This window comes from Vanellus vanellus, assembly GCF_965231255.1.
Source record: "Vanellus vanellus genome assembly, chromosome: 23".
Classification (NCBI taxonomy): domain Eukaryota; kingdom Metazoa; phylum Chordata; class Aves; order Charadriiformes; family Charadriidae; genus Vanellus; species Vanellus vanellus.
In genome coordinates, this window is record NC_138928.1 from 1,903,673 (window position 1) to 1,925,944 (window position 22,272).

A 22,272-nucleotide genomic window follows, 5' to 3' on the forward strand; every position below is an offset into this window, starting at 1 on the left:
CCCTGTGATGCTTTCCCCAGAGTCCTCCCTTTGTAACACCCCATGGGACGTTGGTGGCTGCTCTCAAGTCGTTTCTAGAGACATCACCACTGACCCCAGCACAAACTGGTCCTTTTCCTGGTCCTGCTGTGGGAAAAGCCGTGGTCCCTTCTCCAGGCACCCACATGGGTGGCATCAACACGGGTTGTACCTGGGCGAGGCGGTCGGTGCAACGGCACCGCTGGTTCAGCAGAGCAAGGGAGTTTATCGGAAGCCGCGGGCTCTGAAAGACCCTAATCTGTCTTCCAAAGGGAAAGAAAAAATGCACATTTAAGAAAATTAAGGTCACGAGGGCTAAGTAAACAAGCTGAATCTCCATCTGTCAGTGACAAGGGTTTTCTATCTCTCTCCAGCCCAGAAAGCTCCTGGTTGTCAGCTGACCTGCCTCGTCTTTCTCGCAGGGTGGTTGTTATTTTTGGCAGATGAATTTTTGATTAAATTCCCTTTTCAATCAAAGAAATGAGTGGAAATACCTTTTATCAGATGGATTTGGACTGGGCTTTCCAATTTGAGGGGCGGCGGACCTTCGGGCTGATGCAAAGTGCCGGGGAAATGAATAGGGAGGGTCTCGTTGACCCCGTTGTTCCCTGGATCGGGTCTTTGTGCCGTGTGGGTCGGTGGCTTTGTGCTGGGTCTGGTTGGGCTCATCTCATGGTACCGGCAGGGACGTGGATGGCAAAGGTTGGGTACACTCATGGCACCGCTGTTGGGAACAGTCCCCTCTCCTTCGGGCCTGGATCTCCTCCGGGCGAGACCCCCATCACCAGGCTGGGCCTGAGCCACTTGGGGAGGCAGCAGGACCTCCCCAGGCACGCCATGGGGACACTGTCACAGGGCCACGCCAGGATCAGGATTTGGACCTCTACCATGGTTTTCCCCCGCTCTAGTTCAATCTGGGTGCATCTTCCATGGGGGGGAAGACTTTTACCTCTGCTCCTTCACCCTCATCTCATCCTCTGGTGTCATCTCATCTCATCCTCTGGTGTCATCTCATCCCAATGCCTAGAAAGGCCTTGCTCCAGCAGCAGGAGAGCAGCCAAAGATAAAAAGATCTCCTTTTGATGCACAAATCCTTTGGGAATGTTGCTGCCTCGAGCATCCTCCAAGGAGCTGAGAGCTTCTGGGGCTTTGGAGGTGCTTGAAGAAACCTGCTCTTCAAGGACCACTGTGTCTCGCTGCCTCTCGGCTCTGAAGGATAATGCTCGGGGGGACCTATACCGAGGAGGAGGAGAGGTAGAGATCCAGAGAGAGATGCTGTGGGGTCTGTCCTGACCCCATTGCGCTGCTCTGGCTCAACATCACCTTCCTTTTGCTCCGAGAGGGTTGAGCTGTCCCAGAGGAGCAGTTTGGGTCCTCTCACCGTGGGGCACTGGGTTCTGGGGGCTTGGCCACCAGATCCCAGGTCTTCCAGGCTCTATCCCTGATACAAAGAGAGTTTTTAGCCCCCGAGGCTGAGTCCTCCTGAAGGTCTGAGTCACCCTGGCTCAGAAGGAGCTTAAGTGGCTGCTGAGCAGACGGGGAGCAGCAAACAGCTCATGGGTGATTCAACCACGTCTTCGCTAATCTATACGGAGATGGATCCAAAATCGATGGATATCCCAGTGTTTTCCTGGCTGCTTGGATGAGGCTCTTCCCTACGCTTCCGTGCCTCTCCCCATCGTGGCTGAGGATGCTCCAGCCCCGGGGCAGCCATGTGCTGGTAATTGCCACGATCGAGCCGTGAGTGGTTTACGTGAATGAGGCCTCGTTAGGAAATTAAACATTGCTGGGCCAGGCTTGAAAGAATAATTCAAACGGCTTCTCCGGAGGAGCCGGATCCAGGAAAGATGTGGAGCCGACAGGGTTGCCTGGCAACGGATGCAGCCGATGGCTGAAAATAGCTTTTCTAATAGGAACGGGGCCTGGCAAAGGGGGAACTTTCTTCCGAGGTGAAAAAACCCACCAAGGTGAGGGCAAAGGAGGGTGAGGTTTCCTGCTGCTGCTGCTTTGCTTCCCTCCCACGCTGGGTCGGGACCTCGGTGCGCTGGTTGGGGCTGGGCTTTGGGTTTGGGATTGGGATTGTGAGGGGAATTGCGTCAAAAAGATGGATGTTTGTCCAAAGGAAAGAAGAGCTGAGGATGGATATGGAAAATCACGGGAGAGTTTTCCTTTGTCTTGCTAGAGGGGACAACGAGTGGTCCATCCCACGTCACCCATCCCGTGTCACCCGTCCTGGTAGAGCCTGGCCACCCGCACCGAGGGTTGGCTGCCCCAAAGACTGCGCTGATGGGTTATTTGTGCAATGTCACCTGTGAGATGCCACCTGGGTCTTGTAGAAGCTTTGAACTGAATGAGAAACCCCCCCAAGGGTGAGGGTGAGATGATGTTGCGGCCAGGCCAGGGTGGGAGAGGTCCCAAGGCGTGGCACCATCGCTCTTCCAGGGGCTGGTGACCAACCTGGTGTCCTCTGGGAAGCGGGGATGGATGGGAGAGAAAAGAAGCACCCTTTGGGTGAGTCGTTTTTCCAAGATGTGAGGTTTCTCATGGGGTTTCTGTGTCCTCTCCCCAGTTGGTGAAGCTCCATGGTCCCAGCTCGGGTGGGAGCTGCCAGCCAACCCCCAGTTCTCCCAGTATGGAGAGGAGGGATGTGGTGCTTTCCCAGGCTGGGGATCCCCAGCCCAGCAGAACGGATTTCCCTGATGCTCCAAAGCTTTTTGAGGTGTGGGGGAGCGTTGCAGGGCCGAGCTGGCTCACGGGCACCCCCTGAAACGCCTCCATGCAGGATCGCTCCCGCAGCTGGAACAGTCCCCAGTACAAACGTGCAGCCGCTTGTTTGCAAATGGGACCCGCCACACATATCCACTCATCACCGTGCCGACATCAAAACCGTGCTCCCTCCATGGGTCTAAAAATTGGTCCAAAAATGGTCCTGCGTCCATCCTGGCCCTGCATCCATGGGATCTGGCGCCATCGGTTTTGGGAATGAGGTTGTGAGGGCCAAACTGGTGTAACCGCGCGGATGCTGTGGGACTGGTACGGCTCTCCCCGGCCAAGGCTGGCGCACGGTGAAGGCTGGGGAGGCGGAGGGGTTGGGAGGATGGATGGCTTTGCCTTGGTTGCCGCTGTTTTGCAGCCGTTATCTGTTGTAAAGCTGCCTGGGAAGATTTAGCTGCAGGCTCCCAGGCTTTTAAAGTCACTCCTGATAATGTCCATGGATGGAGAGATAGCCCGGGTGTTTGTCACTGTCCCCAAGTGTTTTCCAGCTGTCCTGGGGCTGAGCCCGGGCTCCGATGAGGGGTCAGGAGGGGAGGGAGCGGGGCAGGGAGGGCAGAGCCCCGGCCGGCGCTGGATGTGGCGTCAGCCCTCACCAGTGCTTCTGGCCCTGGAGTGGGGTCGTTAGAGGATAAAAGAGGTGTCACGGCGATGTGACCGGCTCCATCGCTTGTCACCATCCCCTGCAGCCCAGGGAAATTCCCTCCTGTGGGTTGCGCGAGGCTCTTGTCCATGAATACTGAATGAGTGTGTTGCTCCTGGTCCGTCATTCATGGAGAAAGTGACTCTCGGCATCCCCCAACCCAGAAGGAGGTCCCCAAAGTATGGGGTGATGGACAACCTTCTCCCCTTGGAGCTGCCGCTCCCACCAGCACCAGGACACCTTTGGGGTAAGGCAAAACCAGCTCATCCTCTGTTGACCCCTTCCCTGCCCAGGTCCTGCTGATGAAGAGGAGGTGAGGCCTGAGCTGTAGCTCACACGGGTGCCGTTCCCTGCGGGACACTCATCTTCACGTCTCGCCCCATTCTGCTCCTCCCCGACCCCGGGGGCCTCTCAGAGCCGTCCCGATGCCGAAGAACAGCAAGGTGACGCAGCGGGAGCACAGCAGTGAGCATGTCACCGAGTCGGTGGCCGACTTGCTGGCCCACGAAGAACCCGTGGACTACAAACGCAGCGTCCTCAATGTGACGGGGGAGACCTGGGACAAGCAGAAGGAGGGAGAGGAGGAGCTGGATGCGGAGAACCGGCCGGCGTGGAACAGCAAGCTGCAGTACATCCTGGCGCAGATCGGCTATTCTGTGGGGTTGGGCAACGTCTGGCGCTTCCCCTACCTCTGCCAGAAGAACGGAGGAGGTGAGAGATGGGGCAGGGGTGGGTTCAGTCCCTGGAGAAGAGGGGGTATGGCCCAATCCTGCCTCGCTGCATGTCGGGGTATGGATGCTGGGGCAGAAGGGGGGGTTATTTGGGGCTCCGAAGGTGGAAAGGGGCAGCCAGGAGCTGCTCGCTGCTGCGTGTCCATCTGCGCAGAGATGCAGGAACCTGCAGGGTGGCCCCTTCCTAAAGGGTGTCTGCCCGCTCGCTCCAAAGTCAAGGTGAATCCTGGGCCGGGGGCCAGGATTTCGCACTGGAAACCCTGGAAACCGGGGGTCAAAAATGAGACAGTGCCTCCCTTTCTCTAGGACCTGAAGCCGCGTTGTGTAGGCTCCAGCCCCTTCCCAAACCCTCCTTCCAGCCAGCCCGTCTTCCCATCCCACCCCATGCCCCCTCCTTGGGCTTCCAGGAGCAGCCCGGAGGGCTCGGAGCTATTCCAGCCGTGCTGAGTCCCGACACCCTTCATGACACTGATGAGAGGGCAGGTTGCTCATCATTAATCCAAACACAGCCCCCGAGGCTTCTCCCCTCGCCGCGCTGACCTTGGCGGCGATGGGAAGCAGCCCCTGTGGAGCGGCGGTGAAGGATGCCATGCTCAGCCCGGCTGTCCCCCTCGCGCTCACCTTGGTCCCGGCGCTGCAGCCTTCACCGTGCCCCCAGCCCCGGAGCCGGCACGCCTGCAGCGCTCTCAATAATTAAAACATCTCCGGTGTCATCTTCGCGATGAGTCATTCTCTCCAACGAGGACCTGTGCAGTCAGCACTTCCCACCCCGGAGCTTCTCGCACCCCTCATCTCCTCCCCGGCTGGGATGGAGCACGCTGCGGCCGGCTCCTGCATCCCAGCATCTCCCCAGCGGCTGGCACACTTAGCTCCCGGAGTCCCAGTTTGGGTCCAGGCGAGGTTCGGGTTCGGTGTGTTGCAAAGCCAAGGGCATGTCTCGGCGTGGTCTTGGGTTGCGGCGAGCGTCTGCAGGCGCTGCAGGGCTCCAACGCCGGCATCAGCTGCATCGCACGTGCCGCTGCACGTGTGAGTCGGACGCAGCAGGGAACATCGTACGCGTGGCCCGAAGGGGGTCGGAGAGGGAGCCTGGGGTAAATTCAGGGCTGGGGTAGATCGATGCGGCCCCGCTGGCTTCATTATGCAGCTCTCCGCATCTCGCCTCTGACTTCCAAGTGGGTTTTCCCGATTTAATGAGGTCAGGAACCGGCTCAGACCCAGAGGGTGGAGATCCAGAGTATCCCGCTTCTCTGCAAGCGCTTAACCCTGCTGTGCCTCAGTTTCCCTACTGGCACAGCAGTCAATAACTGTAATTAGCGCAACGAATTAAATGTTCTCAGTTTGTTCTGAGGTCTCTGCTGTCCTGGATGTTTGCGGGGCTTTCGCCTTGGCTGTCTCGGGTGCCGGGTGATAGGAGGCGTTCCCAGGCTGGGATTCATCCTGGGGTATTCCCCAGTAAATCCAGGGCTGAATTTGTTGCCTGTACATGTGGAACATTAAGCAAGTGTTTTTAAACAAAAGACCAGGTGGGATGTGAAGTGGGGACGGGGGGAATTGACCCTAAACCAGCCCTCAGCCCTGCTGCGGCGGACAGACAGCCACGCTGGGTTTGAACCCGGCAGCTCGGCCCCATCCTGCGGAGGGACACGGAGATGCTGAGCCAGGCAGGGACCAGGACAAACAGGAGCAACTTGCTGCTGTGTGACATCTTCTCACAACAGGTCTCAAAAAAAAAAAACTTTACAAGCTGCCCCAACCATTGCCCCTATTTTACAGATGGGGAAACTGAGGCACAGAGCTGGGAACTGGCTCGAGCAGCAGATTCCTGAGCTTTCCTGTACTCTTTCTGTTGGCCGAATGGCTTCATCTCCCCGTCCTGTGGGCGGACACTGCTTTTTCTGCCTTTTCTTCCCACCGCGTTTAACTCTCTTGACCCCAGCTGGGGTTCCCAGTAGGCTGTGAGGCTGGTGCCAGACAGACGGATGTGGGAGCTGGGGAGTGACGGACAGACCCTTTCTGGCTGTGCTGAGCAGCCCTGGGATGTGGTGGCGGCTGCTGTTGCGGGTGTCTGTGGGGGAGAACGGCTGCGTGCTGGTAGCGAGATGGGATGGAGCCAAATTTCCAGGACTCGGTGTGTCGGGAGCTGGCACGGGCTGGCAGCGCTGCACACCAGTGCTGCCGAGCACGGCGGTGCACGGGCGTGAGCCGGTGCCCATCTTTCCAGAGATCACGGGAAGAAAATCTCCAATATTGGCCAAATTTGTGCCTGAATCTGTCCCTCTGTCTCATCTCCATCCATCCGCAGGTCGAGACGTGGGTGCCCAGGAGGGCGTTGCAGAGGTGGGATGCTCGCGGTCCTTTCCCGAATTACAGTGGGCTCCAGCTCTGCCCGGCTCTCTGCCTCTCCTTTCATCCTCCTAATCACCCTGGGCTGCTGCATCTTAATTTATCTCCCCACCTGCGTTCCTAACCCATCAATCCCCAACCCGCTGCCGGAGCGCTCGGCTCGGGACACTATTGCGGGCTGAACCTTTTTGCAACACCGCTGCTCGGAGCCGCATCGGCTGCCCCAGTTCCTGCCTGGTGCCGGGGGTTGGTGGCTGTCACCGGGGGGGTGGGGGGGAGAAATCCAGCTGGGAATTTGCCCAACGCAACCGGGCTCCGGCACGTGCCTTTGGATCGCCTGCCGCCCCGCAGGAGCGAGCCACAGACTCCCGAGCCCGTTCCTCAGCCCCTGGCAGGAGGTTGGAGTAATCCATCAGCCGGGCGCTGCAGCGTGAGTCATTGCATCCTTTACGGTCATTTGGTTATGCTTCAGGAATTGCTAATTTCTCTCCGGCCTCCTCAATTAGGCAGAGATTAACCGTGTTTCTAATTCGAGCTGCTTCTACCCCTAGCAGAAGACCGCGCTCAGCAGCGGGCGGCGCCGTGGCGGGGGGAATGCGGGTGTCCGTGGGGGGGTGCGTGTCGGTGCCGGGGGGGGGGGGCTCACTTGTGGTCCAACACGCGTGTGCAGGCAGGAGCTGGGTGAGCAGGAGGGCTGTGTGTCTGCGAAGGTTGGGGACGCACGCGTGTCCCCACGGGCTGGCTTACGGAGGTGTCTCCTTGCGCGTAGGGCGATGCGCCTGCATGGATGCAGCGTGTCTTTAGGTGTGTTGGGATCTATCCCACACGTACCCACACCGGCAGGGGATGTGGCACCTTTCCCTTCCACTCGTGTGTGTGCGCTCCTCCCCATGACAGGCTTCTCTGCCCCTCCAAGCACTGATCTTCGTTCCCAGACCCACTGCGAATGAACCGATGGACCAGGCAGAGCCTGTCACAGCTCTGCATCCCTGTCCGTCCCCATCCGTCTGCCCTCAGCTGCACGAACGCAGGCAGAGACGGGGCCGTGATGAGCTTTCTCTCCCCCACCAGGTGCCTACCTGGTCCCCTACCTGGTCCTGCTCATCATCATCGGGCTCCCCCTCTTCTTCCTGGAGCTGGCGGTGGGGCAGCGGATCCGCCGGGGCAGCATCGGGGTCTGGAATTACATCTGTCCTCGCCTGGGGGGCATCGGCTATGCCAGCTGCCTGGTGAGTGCACCCACGGGTCCCCTCGGACCCCCCCCCCCCTGCCTCGGGGTGCTTTGCGAGGTGCAAAGTGTGTGTGTGTGTGGGGGGGGGGGGGTTGGAAGCAAAATTCGAGGGACCCCACACAGAGGTTTGAGAGGTGGAGGAGGGGTTTTCCAGCTCCACCTGTGGGTCTGGGGCTGGGTGGGAATTGCCCCCTAATCCCAGCAGCCCTGACCCGTCCGTCCCCCCCACCCCCCCCGGGTCGCTGCCTGGCGGGAGGTGTGATGGGGACAGTGTCACTGCCCTGTGATTTAATACCATCTCCTCCTTCCTCCCCCCAGGTCTGTTTTTTTGTCGGTCTCTATTACAACGTCATCATCGGGTGGAGCATCTTTTACTTCTTTAAGTCCTTCCAGTACCCTCTTCCCTGGAGCGAGTGCCCCATCGTGAAAAACGGCTCGGTGGCCAGTAAGGGACAGCTGGTGCGGGGGGAGGCTTGGCTGGGAGGAAGCATTTCCCAGGGAAGGGGGGGGCTGTGGGACACTGGGGACCCCTAAACAGCTGTAGCTATCACAGGCTGGGGACACCGGAGGTTGTGGTGTCTCCTAAGGCACTGGGTCCTCCTCCAGTCCAGCTGCCTTTATCGTATGGAGATGTTTCCCTTGGGTTGGATGAGTCTCTCCCATGCTCTCCCCTCGGGGTCTGTCCCCACCGATGGGATTTGATGCCAGTTTGGGGATCCAGAGCTTGGGTCCCCCAGCCTGCCTCGGTGCTTGGGCTGAGGATCTGACCCAGGACCATGGAGGGAGGCGGTGAGAGCCAGGCAGGGCTCACCTGGCTGCTCCATCAGCGCCCAGCTGAGATGCTGATGGAGCTAATGGCATTTAATAGCGTCCGAGCATCTCCTTGGGACACTCTGGGAGGTTTTATTGCAAATGCAAATATCTCTTCCTGCATTTAACACCTTATTTTTCACCTGACGGTGGCTTTATGTCCTGGCTCTTCTTTTTCCTGCTAAAAATGAGCCATCTTAATTTCTGTCCCTTAGTTTCCTGGGGTGGCTGCCCTTCCCTGGCTGGCTCTGTCAGGTCGTTGATATTAATTGCTGTTCATCCCCTAAGAGGCAGTGGGTGACTCTCCCTCAGTCCCCTCACGCTCTCCTGCCTCTGCTGGGTTGCAGTTGTGGAGACGGAATGTGAGAGGAGCTCGGCCACCACCTACTTCTGGTACCGGGAGACCCTGGACATCTCCAACTCCATCTCGGAGAGCGGAGGGCTCAACTGGAAGATGACCCTGTGCCTGCTGGTGGCCTGGAGCCTTGTTGGTTTGGCTATGATCAAAGGCATCCAGTCCTCTGGGAAGGTGAGTATCAGGGGCCACCTGAGGTCTGTCCTCGAGGCAGAAACCTCCTGCTTGGATGACATTCTCTTGCCCTGATCTGGGGTGGCCGGAGGACACTGTGTCCCCTGGGATGCTCACACCCACTCTGGAGTTGGGGCTGTCTCTAGGGGGATCCAGAATAAAATCAAAAGAAGGTGTAGGGAAGAGGTTTGGTCCAGGTGACACCTGCAGCCACCGCTCGGGGCTCAGCCACATCAGGCTACCCAAATCGCCCGCCCAGCCCCCGCGTTCGGGGGCTCTCAACTCTCCCATCCCCCCGTGCGCGCCACCTCGATGGATGCTCGTAGGATGTAGGGGGCGACCGCTGAGCCCTCCTTCGCGCGTGGGGGACCGCTGGGACTCTGCGCAGGAGAAGCGGGGCAGGGAGGAACAGAAAGCTTTGGGGGAGGGATGCCGTTAGCTCGCAGAGGCCGTCGACATTTCAAGCGAGGCTGTGTAAGCGGTGGGGTCAGACGCAGAAGGGTAGGCTCCCCCGGGACACTTGAGCATCCCTGTCTCCAGCTGTGCTCTGCAAAACAGCTGGTGCATCAGCAGGTAGCAGGAGGGCGGTGGGACCTCTGCCCCACGGCCCCGAGCGCAGGGGGTGGGAGTGGGTTGCGGGAGCAGGACCACGGCAGCAGATCTCCCCTGCCCGGGATGAAGTCCCATCTACATCTGCTCATTGGGGCACTGGAAATGTGCCCCGTGCCAAGAACCAGCTGGGGCTGCCCGCAGGGCTGGGCGGATGCTGGGGGAAGGGGTGGAGGTGCAGAATTGTCCTGCCCTTGGGCTCCTCCGGGCACCGGCAGTTTGTGTTTCAGGGATTTTCTGAGCCAACACCGGCATCTTCGCATTCAGCAGCCCCTACAGATTTTTCTCTCTTAAGTGAGACCTGGTGAGACCCGGTGAGGCCACATGTGGAGCACTGTGTCCAGTTCGGAGCTCCCCGGGTCAGGAAGGACAGGGAACTGCTGGAGAGGGTCCAGCAAAGGGCTACGGAGATGCTGAGGGGACCGGAGCATCTCTCTTACGAGGAGAGGCTGAGGGCCGTGGGGCCTTTCAGTCTGGAGAAGAGAAGACTGAGGGGGGATCTTATCAACGCTGATCAATCCTTCAAGGGTGGGTGCCGGGGGATGGGAACGGTCTGTGTTCAGTGGTGCCCAGTGACAGGACAGGAGGGAACGGGCACAAATGTGACCATGGGCAGTTCCATCTCAACCTGAGGAGGAACTTCTCTCCTGTGGGGGCGGCAGAGCACTGGCACAGCTGCCCAGAGAGGGGGGGGAGTCTCCCCCTCTGGAGCCATTCCAAACCCGCCTGGAGGTGTCCTGTGCCACTGCTGGAGGTGCCCCTGCTCTGGCGGGGGGTGGCACTGGGGGAGCTCCAGAGGGCCCTTCCAGCCCTCACCAGTCTGGGATGCTGTGAAGTGTGTCCAAGCACTTTGTGGGTCCACCTGAGCTTCGGCACTTGGAACAACCTGCGCTGCCTGAGGAGCAGACCTCATTTTGGGGAGGGTAATCCCAAACGAGAACCCCTGGTGTGCTGTCCCCGGGGTTGGTTGAGGAGGTGGCTGAGCTCAGCGGGCAGTAAATGACGTTGTGCCCGTGTTGTACCCCTCTTGCTCCAGGTGATGTACTTCAGCTCGCTCTTCCCCTACGTGGTGCTGGTTTGCTTCTTGGTGCGGGGACTTCTGCTGCGCGGGGCGGTGGATGGGATCATGCATATGTTCACACCCAAGGTGAGAGTCTCCAAGCCCAGCAGACCCTGAGCAGGTTCTCCTCCCGGCTGATCGCACCCTATTTTCTTTTATGCTCCCCACCCCAAAAACCAGAGTATCAACCCAAACTACCTCGGAGATCCCAATATATCATCAAGAGGTGCCAGCAGCACCTTAAATACGGGGTATGGCCAGGACAGCCAAGAGCCTCACAAACCCATCGCCCTGGAGCTGCTTTGGGCCTTAGCGTCACTCCCGTCACCTTTAGGTGCCCAGACACCGCGGGGGGGGGGTGGGGGTGGGGGTGCCTGGGGCGATATAGTTAAAGACTTCATGGGAAGCTGCTGGCTGGTGGTAAACCCTCTGCTGGTGGTATGCATCTCATTAATTAACCAGCTGATTAATTAATTAAGCAGAGATGTAGATGAATCAGCTCAGCCGGCGAGGCTGTTAAGAAGATATTAATTATGATGTCTTGATGAATGACGCTCGGAGGCCCTCCAGCCTGCAGCTCTGGCTGACGGGAGATGGGGGATGTGGTTGGGGGGATGGGAGGTTAAACAAACCCACCAGCTGGGACGTTTGGTTTCGAGTGTTCCAGGCGCTCTGGAGGCAGGAGATGGCTGGGGGAGGATGGAGACCCATTGCTGGGCGGTGCTTGGGTGGGGGGACAGGGACGCTGGCTCTCCAGGGCAGCTGGGTGGTCCACTGGGAAGCTGTAGGGCTTTTCACTGGGACATTGGGCACCCAGCTTGGGCTCTGGGGCACAGGGAGCACCTGGAGACGTGGTCAGGTCAAACCTTCAACCTGCCTCAGTTTGCCCCTCTGTGGGAAAAAGAAAAAAGGACCTGTGAGTGCTTGGTAATGCAAGACCTCATCATGGTAGATCCACATCCACAAGCACATCCACAGCTGCTCCAAAACCAGCCCAGGCTGTCAGCACAGCAGCCTTTTAAGTTAGCTCTGGCTCCACTGGGATGAGTTGTGGGGCCACCAAACCACCTAACTTCTTCTTACATCTTCCTTCCAAGCTGGACAAGATGCTGGACCCCCAGGTGTGGCGGGAGGCAGCTACGCAGGTTTTCTTCGCCTTGGGCCTGGGCTTCGGAGGAGTCATCGCCTTCTCCAGCTACAACAAGCAGGACAACAACTGCCACTTTGATGCCACGCTTGTCTCCTTCATCAACTTCTTCACATCCGTCTTGGCCACCCTGGTCGTGTTCGCAGTGCTGGGCTTCAAGGCCAACATCATGAATGAGAAATGTGTGGTGGAGTAAGATTTGCTTTTTCGCTGTTTGGGGTGGGCAGGTCTTTGCTACTGCTGGTTGTGGTGGGCCTAGAGGCAATAGAGTAAGTGCTCTGGAGCTGAGTGATATTGTGTTTTGGTGGACCCAAGTTCCTGGAGGTCAAGACCTGGATCTCCTGAGATGTCCCATGGTAGCTTGAGGGAGTTGGGTATTCAGCTCTTCCAACCTAAGATGGGCTCTTAGTCTGCAAATTGAGGGTAAATCCAACATGTCTAGTCAGGTCATCTGGGTTTCCCCCCGTTTCCGTGCATTGTTGGGCCCACTTGTCTGCAAGGTTAAGGGAGCTGCTGTGCTGTACCCTGAAGCAGCTAGAGGAAGGTCGATTTGTCCACCTAGTGTTATCTTTAGACAGTGAGCTGAATCCATAAAAATCCTGGCCATGCAGTGTGGACTTGAGTAACAGGAGAGAAGCCGCAGCAGCATGTAGCTGAGAAGAAGGCACAGAGAGCCCATTCTCTGGTGGTTGTCCATCTGCGTCCTCTGTCATGTGGCCTAATGCAATGTTTTCCTACACCTTGGGAAACTGCAAAATGGTCCTCTGACTGGGACCTGGGTAACGTGATGCAGGGAGGTCCACCCTGCCCGTTGCAAAGTGCTCCATAGTCAGGGCCCATCCTTCACCCTGGAAAGAAGGGGACATCTCCGGGTGACCAGGCTCTGCTCTCCCTTAGGAATGCTGAGAAGATCTTGGGCTACCTGAACACCAATGTGCTGAGCCATGACCTCATCCCACCTCATGTGAACTTCTCCCACCTCACCGCCAAGGACTACAACGAGATGTACAGGGTGATCATGACAGTGAAAGAGGGACACTTCAAAGAGCTGGGCTTGGACGCCTGCCTGTTGGAGGATGAACTCAACAAGGTAACCTGGTGGCACTCCTAATAGGACCAGGAGGTCACCTACCCCATTGCCTCCCCCTGTGACTTGTGTCACTCCTGGCACATGGATCTGGAAAAACTACTTTTAGAGACCCCCCAGAGATGGGGATTCCCTGTCCCTATGGTATTCCCCAACACACGGTGGTCCTTCCTGGGGCGGGGAAAAGGTCTCACCCTAGCAAGTCTAGCAGGGTCATCACCGTTTCCAGGCTGGGGTACCAGACTGGATTTTTCTTTCCTTGAAGAGTGGTTTAGTGGGACAGGAGAGATCTGAGGCATGCAGGGGCTTGTAGGCCGTGTCCCTGACGTGTTTCTCCTCATCTTTTTGTCATCTCTCCTCCTGAGCAGTCAGTGCAAGGAACTGGCCTGGCCTTCATTGCCTTCACAGAAGCCATGACGCACTTCCCAGCCTCACCATTTTGGTCCGTCATGTTCTTCCTCATGTTGATAAACCTGGGGCTGGGGAGCATGATCGGGACCATGTCAGGCATCACTACGCCCATCATCGACACCTTCAAGGTGCGGAAGGAAGTGTTCACAGGTGAGGTCTTTTCTCCTACAACCTCCTGGGGAAGGGGTGGAGGGTCCCCATTGCCCTGGGGAGTCACTTCAGAAGAGTGTGGACGTGCACTGGGCCCTGCTAATGGAGGGGATAGACCTTGTGGTGGAGGCTGTGGTTCCCCTTGGGGTGCTCTGCTGACTGTGCCTGTTTGCTCCCCACAGTTGGTTGCTGCATCTTTGCCTTCCTGGTGGGACTGATCTTTGTGCAGCGCTCTGGGAATTACTTTGTCACCATGTTTGATGATTATTCAGCCACGCTGCCGCTCACGGTCGTTGTCATCCTGGAGAACATCGCTGTGGCCTGGATTTACGGCACCAAGAAGTAAGGCATTTGTATAACAAAAAGAGTAACTGTGCTGTAACTCCTGGCTAAAAAACCCCCAAACCTCCTTCCAGCTCTCTTTTCCGTATGACTTTTTCCCCAGGAGGCCAGCTCTGATGGAGCAAATGGCCCAGGGGCATCTACCTTATAGAGGGAGGAACTCCGTTCACCTTGATCGTCTTGCCCTGCCCCAGGTGTAACCCAGTCCCAGAAGCAGGTCCTTCTAGTTGAGTGTCTACTGTTGGTTGTGGTGCTCTGTCACTTTTGATCACCCTTTTGTCTGAGGTTTCAGTGGCCAGTTCGGCCAAAACCACAACACATGTCCTTCTGGAAGGGGACCTTGTTCCCCCTAGTGCCTGTTCTTGTTGTTCGTAAATTGGCCAGAGCAAAGGAGGCTCTGGCTAATGCTCACATGGCCTTTTCCTTAGGAGGTTCCCAACCATTCCTACAGGCTTGAGGGACACTGAGATGCTTGCCTGAATCAGCTGAGTGCTTCTTCGAGCATAATTTACAATGGGGGCTACTGGGAGGGAGTTTCTCACTTGAAGGTGGGGAATGGCATGGTTCCATCTTTTCTTCTCGGCAGGTTCATGCAGGAGCTGACGGAAATGCTGGGTTTCCGGCCCTATCAGTTCTACTACTACACCTGGAAGTACGTCTCTCCCATCTGCATGGCTGTTCTCATGACCGCCAGCATCATCCAGCTGGGAGTCAGCCCCCCGGGCTACAGTGCGTGGATCAGAGAGGAGGTGAGCACAGCTCCCTTCCCCGCAGCCACCTCTGCCCCAGGTCCAGGCTGAGCAGTGGGCAGCTGAGAGCTGCTTTTCCCAGCCCTGCTTGTTTCTCCTCCTCTCTCCTGCTGGGAGACGTCTTGCCTGCGGCCGCCCATCCTCTGCAGGCAATCGGGTTTGTCTACAGCCAGCTCTGACCATGGGCTGAAGTTGGAGCTTGGATTTTGATTTGCTTCCACAGCTACACGCTGTGTGCAGGACCATACCCACCTTCAGGTAGCTTCATGCGGTGCCCCTGAGGATGAAGTCTGGCAGGAGGCGGCCGGAATTGCCCAGCACGTAGGAGACGTTGTACCTGGTGTGCATCACCTTTGCTGTAACAGCCCCTTGACGTTACTATCTCTCTCTTCCAGGCTGCAGAAAAGTTCCTTTTCTACCCAACCTGGGCCATGGCTATTCTCATCTCTCTGATCATCCTGGCATCCCTCCCTCTGCCTCTGGTCTTCATCCTCCGACAGTTCCACCTTGTGTCGGACGGCTCCAACGCCCTCTCCGTCACCTACAAGAAGGGCCGCATGATGAAAGACATCTCCAATTTGGAAGATAACGATGAGACCCGCTTCATCCTGAGCAAAGTGCCCAGTGAGACCCCCTCCCCCATGCCCACGCACCGTTCCTACCTGGGTCCCGGGAGCAACTCCCCCATGGAAATGAGCAGTGCCCCCAACGGACGATACGGGAGTGGGTACCTACTGGCCAGCACCCCTGAATCCGAACTGTGATGGTTGCCTGCTGACCACCCCCACCGGGAGAAGAAGTCACTGGGGAGTGGATCCTGGCTGTCCAGGCAACAGGAAAATTAATTCATAAAGAAGATGAAGAAGACACCCCTCTTAAAATTGTAACCAAAAGCAGCCCTTTCTAAGGTGACATCAGGAAGAAGGGACTAGGGGAGGGGCAGGACTCCTCCGACAACCCTCGTCTGAAAGGCAGGATCCCCCCAGGCATCATTCGGGGAAGGGAGGAGGAACAAGAGACACTGCAATATCTTTCCGAGAGTTGTTCTCGAGCAGCTCCAATCTGAAGCAAAGAATCTCTCGTCTCTAAGGAGCTGATGGTTGGAAAAAGGACCTGGTGTCAGGTGGAAAGCCACCCATGCTTCCTCCTGTAGCCCAGCGCTCTTCCCTCCCAGTCTGTTGTCCTTTAGCGGGGGAGGAGTCATGGCCTTATTCCAACGAGCACAATTAACCATTGATGTTCATAGCACAAAAGGGTGCTGTTGTTGTCACCATCGTTGTTGTTGTTGTATATCTCCTGTAGGTTTTTATAGCTGCGGACACACTCAAATAACCCCAAAATTTTGACCAGGGTCGGTGGGGAGCAGCACAAGGCTGGCTGAGATGGTGCAATGTGTGAGACAGCGGATGGTGGATCCTTGGTATCTGTTTCGTTACCACCAGCACGGGGAGAGTGTCTGTGGGTTGTCCTGAGACATGGAGATGTCATGTCCATGGGACGGTGTGGTCAGCATGCTCCGGGGTTAGGCAGTTATTGTACTGAGCGGCAGAAGGACCTCTGAAGTGAGATTTGGATGCGTGAGTGTGTGTGGGGTCTGGGTAGGGTTACCATGATGGGGGTCAGGAGCACTCTCCTGGAACTACTCCTGACACACGGGATGCTCTGCTGAACCAAAATCCCTGGCATGGTGATCGTCTCCTCTTGCCACGCTCTTTAGATGTCCCAGAGGGACAAGCAGAGCAGTTGTGGGGCATCCAGTCCTATCACAGTCCTGGTTTAGCTCTCAGGAAACCACCGCCTGACTTACCTCCCTTGCAGCCACCAGCTGAGGTGAGCTGGGCAGTGATTATCTCTGGACATACGTCCTCATTTCTCATCGCTTCAACCCAGGGGGCCTCCATTGTCTCCCGTTGCATCTCCACAGGGGCTCACCAGCCTTCGGATGGGGGTAACCAGCTCTTGGGGACAGCAGGAGTCTACTGAGTAGTAGTTATTGGGGGTCAGTGCCAGGTCCCAGTGTCCCCGCTACCTCTTGATCCAGGCTGGTGAGCTCTTGCTAGAGCCCAGGGCCCTCTTCGTGCCCACCCATGTTATCTGGAGACCAGATTAATGTGCCCTTATGTTGTTTCTCCCCATGCTATCTAGGAAAGGTTGGGATCTCCCAGCTTGGAGTCTCTCCCACTGGGACTGAGGGTTGTTTCCCTGAATCCTACATGTAGCTGAGCATTTCTGGCACAGGTACCAGTATTATGTGGCACCTTCTTCCTTTCCTCGTGGGGACCTGGGAGCAGAAGCCTGCTTGCACCTTCTCTCCCTCTCAGCACATTGTTATGGCCTCCAAAAGCTGAGGGAACTCTTCATCCTTGGTCCTGCTGGGCTTAGATCACGCGTGATGGTATTTCAAGCCAGTCTGAAGGCTGAGTTTGTGGGTGCTTGCCCACGAGCCCTTTTCTCCTCCGCTTTCCTATCAATGGATTTTTTTCCACCTTGATTCTCCTTTTGACTGAGAGGCGAAGGCAGAAAGTACTGTGTCCATTTGCCACATCCTTGACTTCTCTTAGCATCCCTGCGTCCAGGAGGTCCCCTACAATGACGTTTCTCTTGTGGATTGAGATCCTTTATTTAAAGCCCTTCTCCATAGGCTTGGCTGGTGAGCTGGAGACTCTTCCTGGACTATTAGCTCAGGCCCCGAGTTAACCATTTTTCCAGGGGGAAAATGAAAGCATGGACTGAACCAGAGCAGCTCAGTCTTTGACCGCTCCGAGAAACACCAGCTTCATGGTCAGGACCAGCCATGCTCTTGTCTCTCCTCCAGCCATCTCCCCTTCACCATCCCCTCCGCTGTCTTTCTCCTTCCCCTGCCCGTGCAGAGGGACATAGAAATAGCCCCACCACATCGTCCCTGAATGGGAGAAGCACAAAACCCATGGCGTTTTCCCATCATTAGGCAAGATCTTCCCTCCCATCTCTTACTTCTCCCTCTGTCCCCAGTTTCCTCCACCTGACCAGCAAAACAGAGGATGAGCCAAACTGTTGCCCACCATCACCTTCCTGGTGCCCCTGAGCCCGGAGGTCGGATTCCCACCGTAGCTCCCATGGAGTTAACGGAGCAGGACACCTCCCGCAGCCAAAACGCTTAGTCCCATCCGCTCCCGTGGCGCGATGCTCCTCAAACCCTGGGGGGAAGGATCCGGCCCTCCGTCTCTCCCATCACCGTTCCCAAACCAGCCAGGGAGGCGTTCGCTTTCCTCCCCTCTTCTTGCAGAGTCAATAAGAGGCAAAGTCAATAAGAAGGTTAACAAAAAAAAGCTATATTATATATATATAAAATATATACAGAGAGAGGAGATGGAATAATAACCTAGAGATTCTCTATTTCTATTGTATATTTATTCTGTAAATGTCACTGTAAATGCTGTTAAATGACAAAACGTATTCCAAAGTGGCCCGTGACCTATTTTCATTCCCAGTGCTGTACAGATCAATTCTCATTGTATATCGGGACATATTTTTACCTTTTTATTTCTTGTGTGTGGTGGGTGGCTGTCCATTGTCATCTGCCCCTCCCCCCCCCCCCCCCCCCAGCCCCAGGGTGTCCAACCGCCCTGGGGATCCAACAGAGAGGAAGAGGAGGAGGAGGAGGGACGACACCTTTATTTTTATCTGTGGAAATACTGTATTTCTTCGTGGCATTTGCTCGGTGTTAGACACAGGGTGTTGGGGGGGGGGGGGGAGGGGGTGTGTTAAATTTTAAGCGATCCGTGTCGTCGCCGCCGCGTGCGCGTGTTCGTCCGTGGCTGCCGTGCGTGGGGGTGTGCGCGTGTACGTGTGTGTGCGCGGGTGTGCGGTGTCGCCGATTCACTTCTCACTCTACTCGGTCACTTTTGGAACCTGCCTTGGGGGGGGTTTCTCCCGCTGGCCGGGGCAGGCTCTCCCTCCACGCACCTTCTGGGGGGGGGGGGGGGAGGGTCCCGGGCTGCACATCGGGCCAACCCCCAGTGGCTTTGAGCCCTAGAAATCACTTTTTTCCCCCTCTTTTGTTTTTTTTTTTTTTTTTTTATTTCTCCATGGAGGCACAGGGAATAGCTGCTAGTTGTGAGCACAGGCACTTTTCAGTTTTTCTCCGGGTGGTGGGAGAAGGAGGGGGAAGAGAACTGCTGCAGAGATTCCTTCCCCCCCCCTACCCCCCGACATCAGCTCCGTGCTCGGTTCCCAGCCCGGACCCGGATCCTGCCGCTCGCAGCGGGACGGTGTCCCTGGCTGGGTGACAAGGAGGTGCTGGGTAGATCAGGAGGGGTCAAACCCCCGTCCCCTCCCTGGGGATGAAGCTGGGGAGAGGATAAGTGGGTCTGGAGAGGGAAAGGATGGCGCTGAGGGCAGAAAGGAGCTTTGCGGGAGGGTGCCCAGCCCGTGACGGTGGTGGTGCTGCTGTGGGTCCAAGAGTGGGTGCTCCATCCCAGAGCAACGGGGTCTGCGGCCGGTGCTGCCGGATCTGCCCTTGACCTTGGTGCAAAGCGGAAAGGACTGTTGCATCCGCTGATGCTCTGCTGATTTGCACCACCCCCGGGGCATCCCTTGGCCCTTTCCCCTTGATCCCTCCAAAATCAGCCCCGGCTTCACCTCCTGGCCCCCACCCAGACCCCAGCACCTCCCTAGAGCAACTCCCACTGCCTCCCCTCCTACCCCCCCCCATCCTTCCCCCCCCAGCCTGGGTCTCGCTGGCAGGAGCGGGGAGCAGAGCCGGGTGGCCTCGGTGGCCGCAGGAAGGGGGACACACGGCACAGCCCCGGCAGCAGGTAGGATGCGGCCACTTCCCCTGCGGGCAAGCACAGCGCTGGTGAACCCCTCCTGTACAGGTAAAAAAAGCACAGATCTCGTAGTAACTCATCCCGTGTATCCTCGCAGCCGGTGTATTTACCACGCGTGCCGTGCCGTGCCGTGCCGTGCCGTGCCGGCCGGACTCCTCGGCAGTCGAGAGAAACCCTGTAACAGCTGTATCGGAGTCCGATTAAAAGTCTCTTCTTACCAAATCTCTTCTCTCCAAGTCTCTTCTCTGTTTCCTTTCTTGGGGTGGGCTTGGGGGTCTCCCGGAGATTTGGGGTTGCAGACAGCTAAACTGGGCTGTCAGCACCCACCGGCATCCGTGTCTCTGTCCTTCCCTGTCCTGTTCCATCACTGCCATCATCCTTCTGTCTCCGCTCATCCTCCGATTCCCTTCCTCCATCCAGCACCAGCCCTTGCTGGAGGCTCGCTTGGGGTCCGGCTGCCTGCAGGTGCTTCAGGAGCATCGTGGAGATGATCTCCCACCCTGGACCAGCTCAACCAGTACACGCTGGCTTTACGGGGCGTATGGACTGGTAAGATGCAGCGTCTGCTCCTCTGCACAATGCCCAGCTAACATTGCTGGTGATTCATCCCAAGCACTGGGGGTACTGGGAGTCTGGAGGTCAGGACTGGGGGTACTGGGAGTCTGGAGAACCTCCCTGGAGAAGCACCAGATGTTTCCACCAGCCCCGGATGACTTCAACTGCCGGGTATTAGCTTAGGAACAGCCCTGGTGGGGAGAAGGGCAGCTGCCTCCCTTCCCTCCTGTCTTTTGCAGCTCATTCGGCTTCTCCAGGGCTGATCCAGCATGAGGAAGGGGCGAAGAAAATAGGATGGATGGGACCAGGTGAGGTCCGCCAGCACTGGGGATGCCGTCGGGGTATGGCTACGGCCACGAACTGTACTTGTCCCCCTGCGGTGGCAGCCGTGTAGGAGCAGGGCAGGTTTTCTGAGCAGCTCTGCATCATCTGGAGATGTTGGTGTAGGATTGGGGAGAGCATCTGCAACGGGTGCTGGAAGGAGCAGCACCGCCCGTGGTGGAGGCAGGAGGTGGCACATGGGTTATATTTGCCAAGAGTCCCTCCAGGACCTGGATCCGGGGAGGGGAAAACATCCCCCAGGGGCGATGACTGGGACACATAGGGCAGCTCGGACCCCAGCAGGGACAGAGGTGCTCCCACCTCCTCCTCCCCCTCGCCGAGGTGGCGCAGAGGAGGGATGCAGGATTATGGGTGCATCACCCATCGAGCCCGGCTCAGGGTGACACCCAGGGCTTTGCGGTACCCATGGGTGGTGCTCACCGCTGCGATGAGCTGTCCGGCCTCAGCCCAGCCCTGTGCTCCTGCTGCCGTGTGTGCTGGGTGGCTCTGGGCTCGGGAAGAGGCTCAGACCCCCAACCCAGGGAGAGGACATGTGTCGTGTCCCCCCTCCCCGCCACCCCCCTACCCCTCCCAGCACGGAGGGACCTCATTTTCTTTTATCCCCTTTTCCTCTCCCAAACAGGGGGATGGGGGGGGGGGGGGGGGCTGCTTAAAAAAACAAAACCAGCAAACCCAGTAACCCCCCCCCCCCTCCCCGCAAGCAGCAGCAGGCTCTGATGCATCTTTGGGGTTGCAGCTATCGCCCGGGGCTGGGCGAACTCCTGCCGTGGAAAAGCCTCAGGTTTTCCCCCCGGAGGGTGGGAGTGGGGCAGGATTTGGCTCCATCCGCCCCACAGGGGGCTGAGAGTGGGTTCGGGGGAGGGGGGGGGGGAACCCCCCAGCTCCGGGGCCAGGGGCTCCCTGCGAAACAGGTGAATGAAACAAAGTGGAAAGGGTGATTGTGGCCCTCGTGGGGCTGGAAAAAAGATGCAGAGAAATTAACCCAAATGTAAAATTTAAGCCAAATGCATGCATTTTTTTTTTTTTTTTTAAAAAATCAAAATATTTGACTTTCCTATGAGAGTGAGGCATGGAACCTGCAGAGCCTGGTGGGAGGTAAAGGCTTGTGCCATGTGCTTGGGGGGGGTGGCTGCGTTTTGGGTGTCCCATCTCAAAGCAGCTGCGGACCGGGGTACGGACACACGGTGGGGACGGACACACAGCGGAGCGGTGCCCCCAACACCTCAGAATGAAAACCAGAGATGGTTATCCCGACTCTTCAACATGGGGAAACTGAGGCACAGCGCCAGCTCGTGAACCCCTCCTGGGCATTCCAAAGGCAGACCATCACCACCACCGTCCCCGCTCCAGCCCGCCCTCCTCCCGCTCCCAAATTGCTCTTACGGAGCAGTATTGCGACAATAATGCCAAGGATGGAGTCAGATTCTCCGCTGGACTGAGACACCCTCCGTCGCCTGGGTGTTTTTTTTCCTTGCCTTGGCTCCAGCCTGTGTTGCAGGACCCACAAGATGGCACTGTGTGACAGCAGCACGGGGACCGTGCCACCAGCGTCCTCGGGAGAAATTTGGGGTGCAGGATCTACAGGGGGGGGGGGGTGTCAGGGGATGAGCTAGCCTCCCCCCACCCTTCCAGGCAGAGGTCACGGAGGGATGGGGCTGCAGCCTCCATCCACGCGACCCGCGCAGCTCAAATAGCCGTGCTCGGTTGGCGATGAGCAATTGTAGCTGAAAAATGCAACCCGGCAGAGATGGACCTTGCCCACGGCGCGCGACAGCTTCTTCAGGAAGACCCACCTCCGAGGGAACATCCTGAAGGGTTGCGTGGGGCTCACGCCCTGGGGAGCTGCTCTGCGGCACCAGCGCCCTGCAGTGCCGTGGGTGCCACCACCCACAGCCTGGAGCCAGACCTGTCCCACCAAAAGCATGAAGGGAAGAG

At 57.6% G+C, this 22,272-nt stretch overlaps 1 protein-coding gene across 1 annotated transcript; it reads left to right on the forward strand.

Annotated features, from left to right (window-relative positions):
• Positions 1 to 3,858: 3,858 nt before the first annotated feature.
• On the forward strand, positions 3,859 to 15,396 carry SLC6A17 (solute carrier family 6 member 17; the record flags this gene model as incomplete). The annotated part of the gene is made up of 11 exons (XM_082494363.1): positions 3,859 to 4,144; positions 7,579 to 7,736; positions 8,057 to 8,183; positions 8,896 to 9,077; positions 10,723 to 10,833; positions 11,844 to 12,085; positions 12,791 to 12,983; positions 13,349 to 13,541; positions 13,724 to 13,883; positions 14,470 to 14,632; positions 15,028 to 15,396. 11 exons carry the CDS (start codon positions 3,859 to 3,861, stop codon positions 15,394 to 15,396), a joined length of 2,184 nt encoding a protein of 727 aa, XP_082350489.1.
• Between the last annotated feature and the right edge of the window lie 6,876 nt (positions 15,397 to 22,272).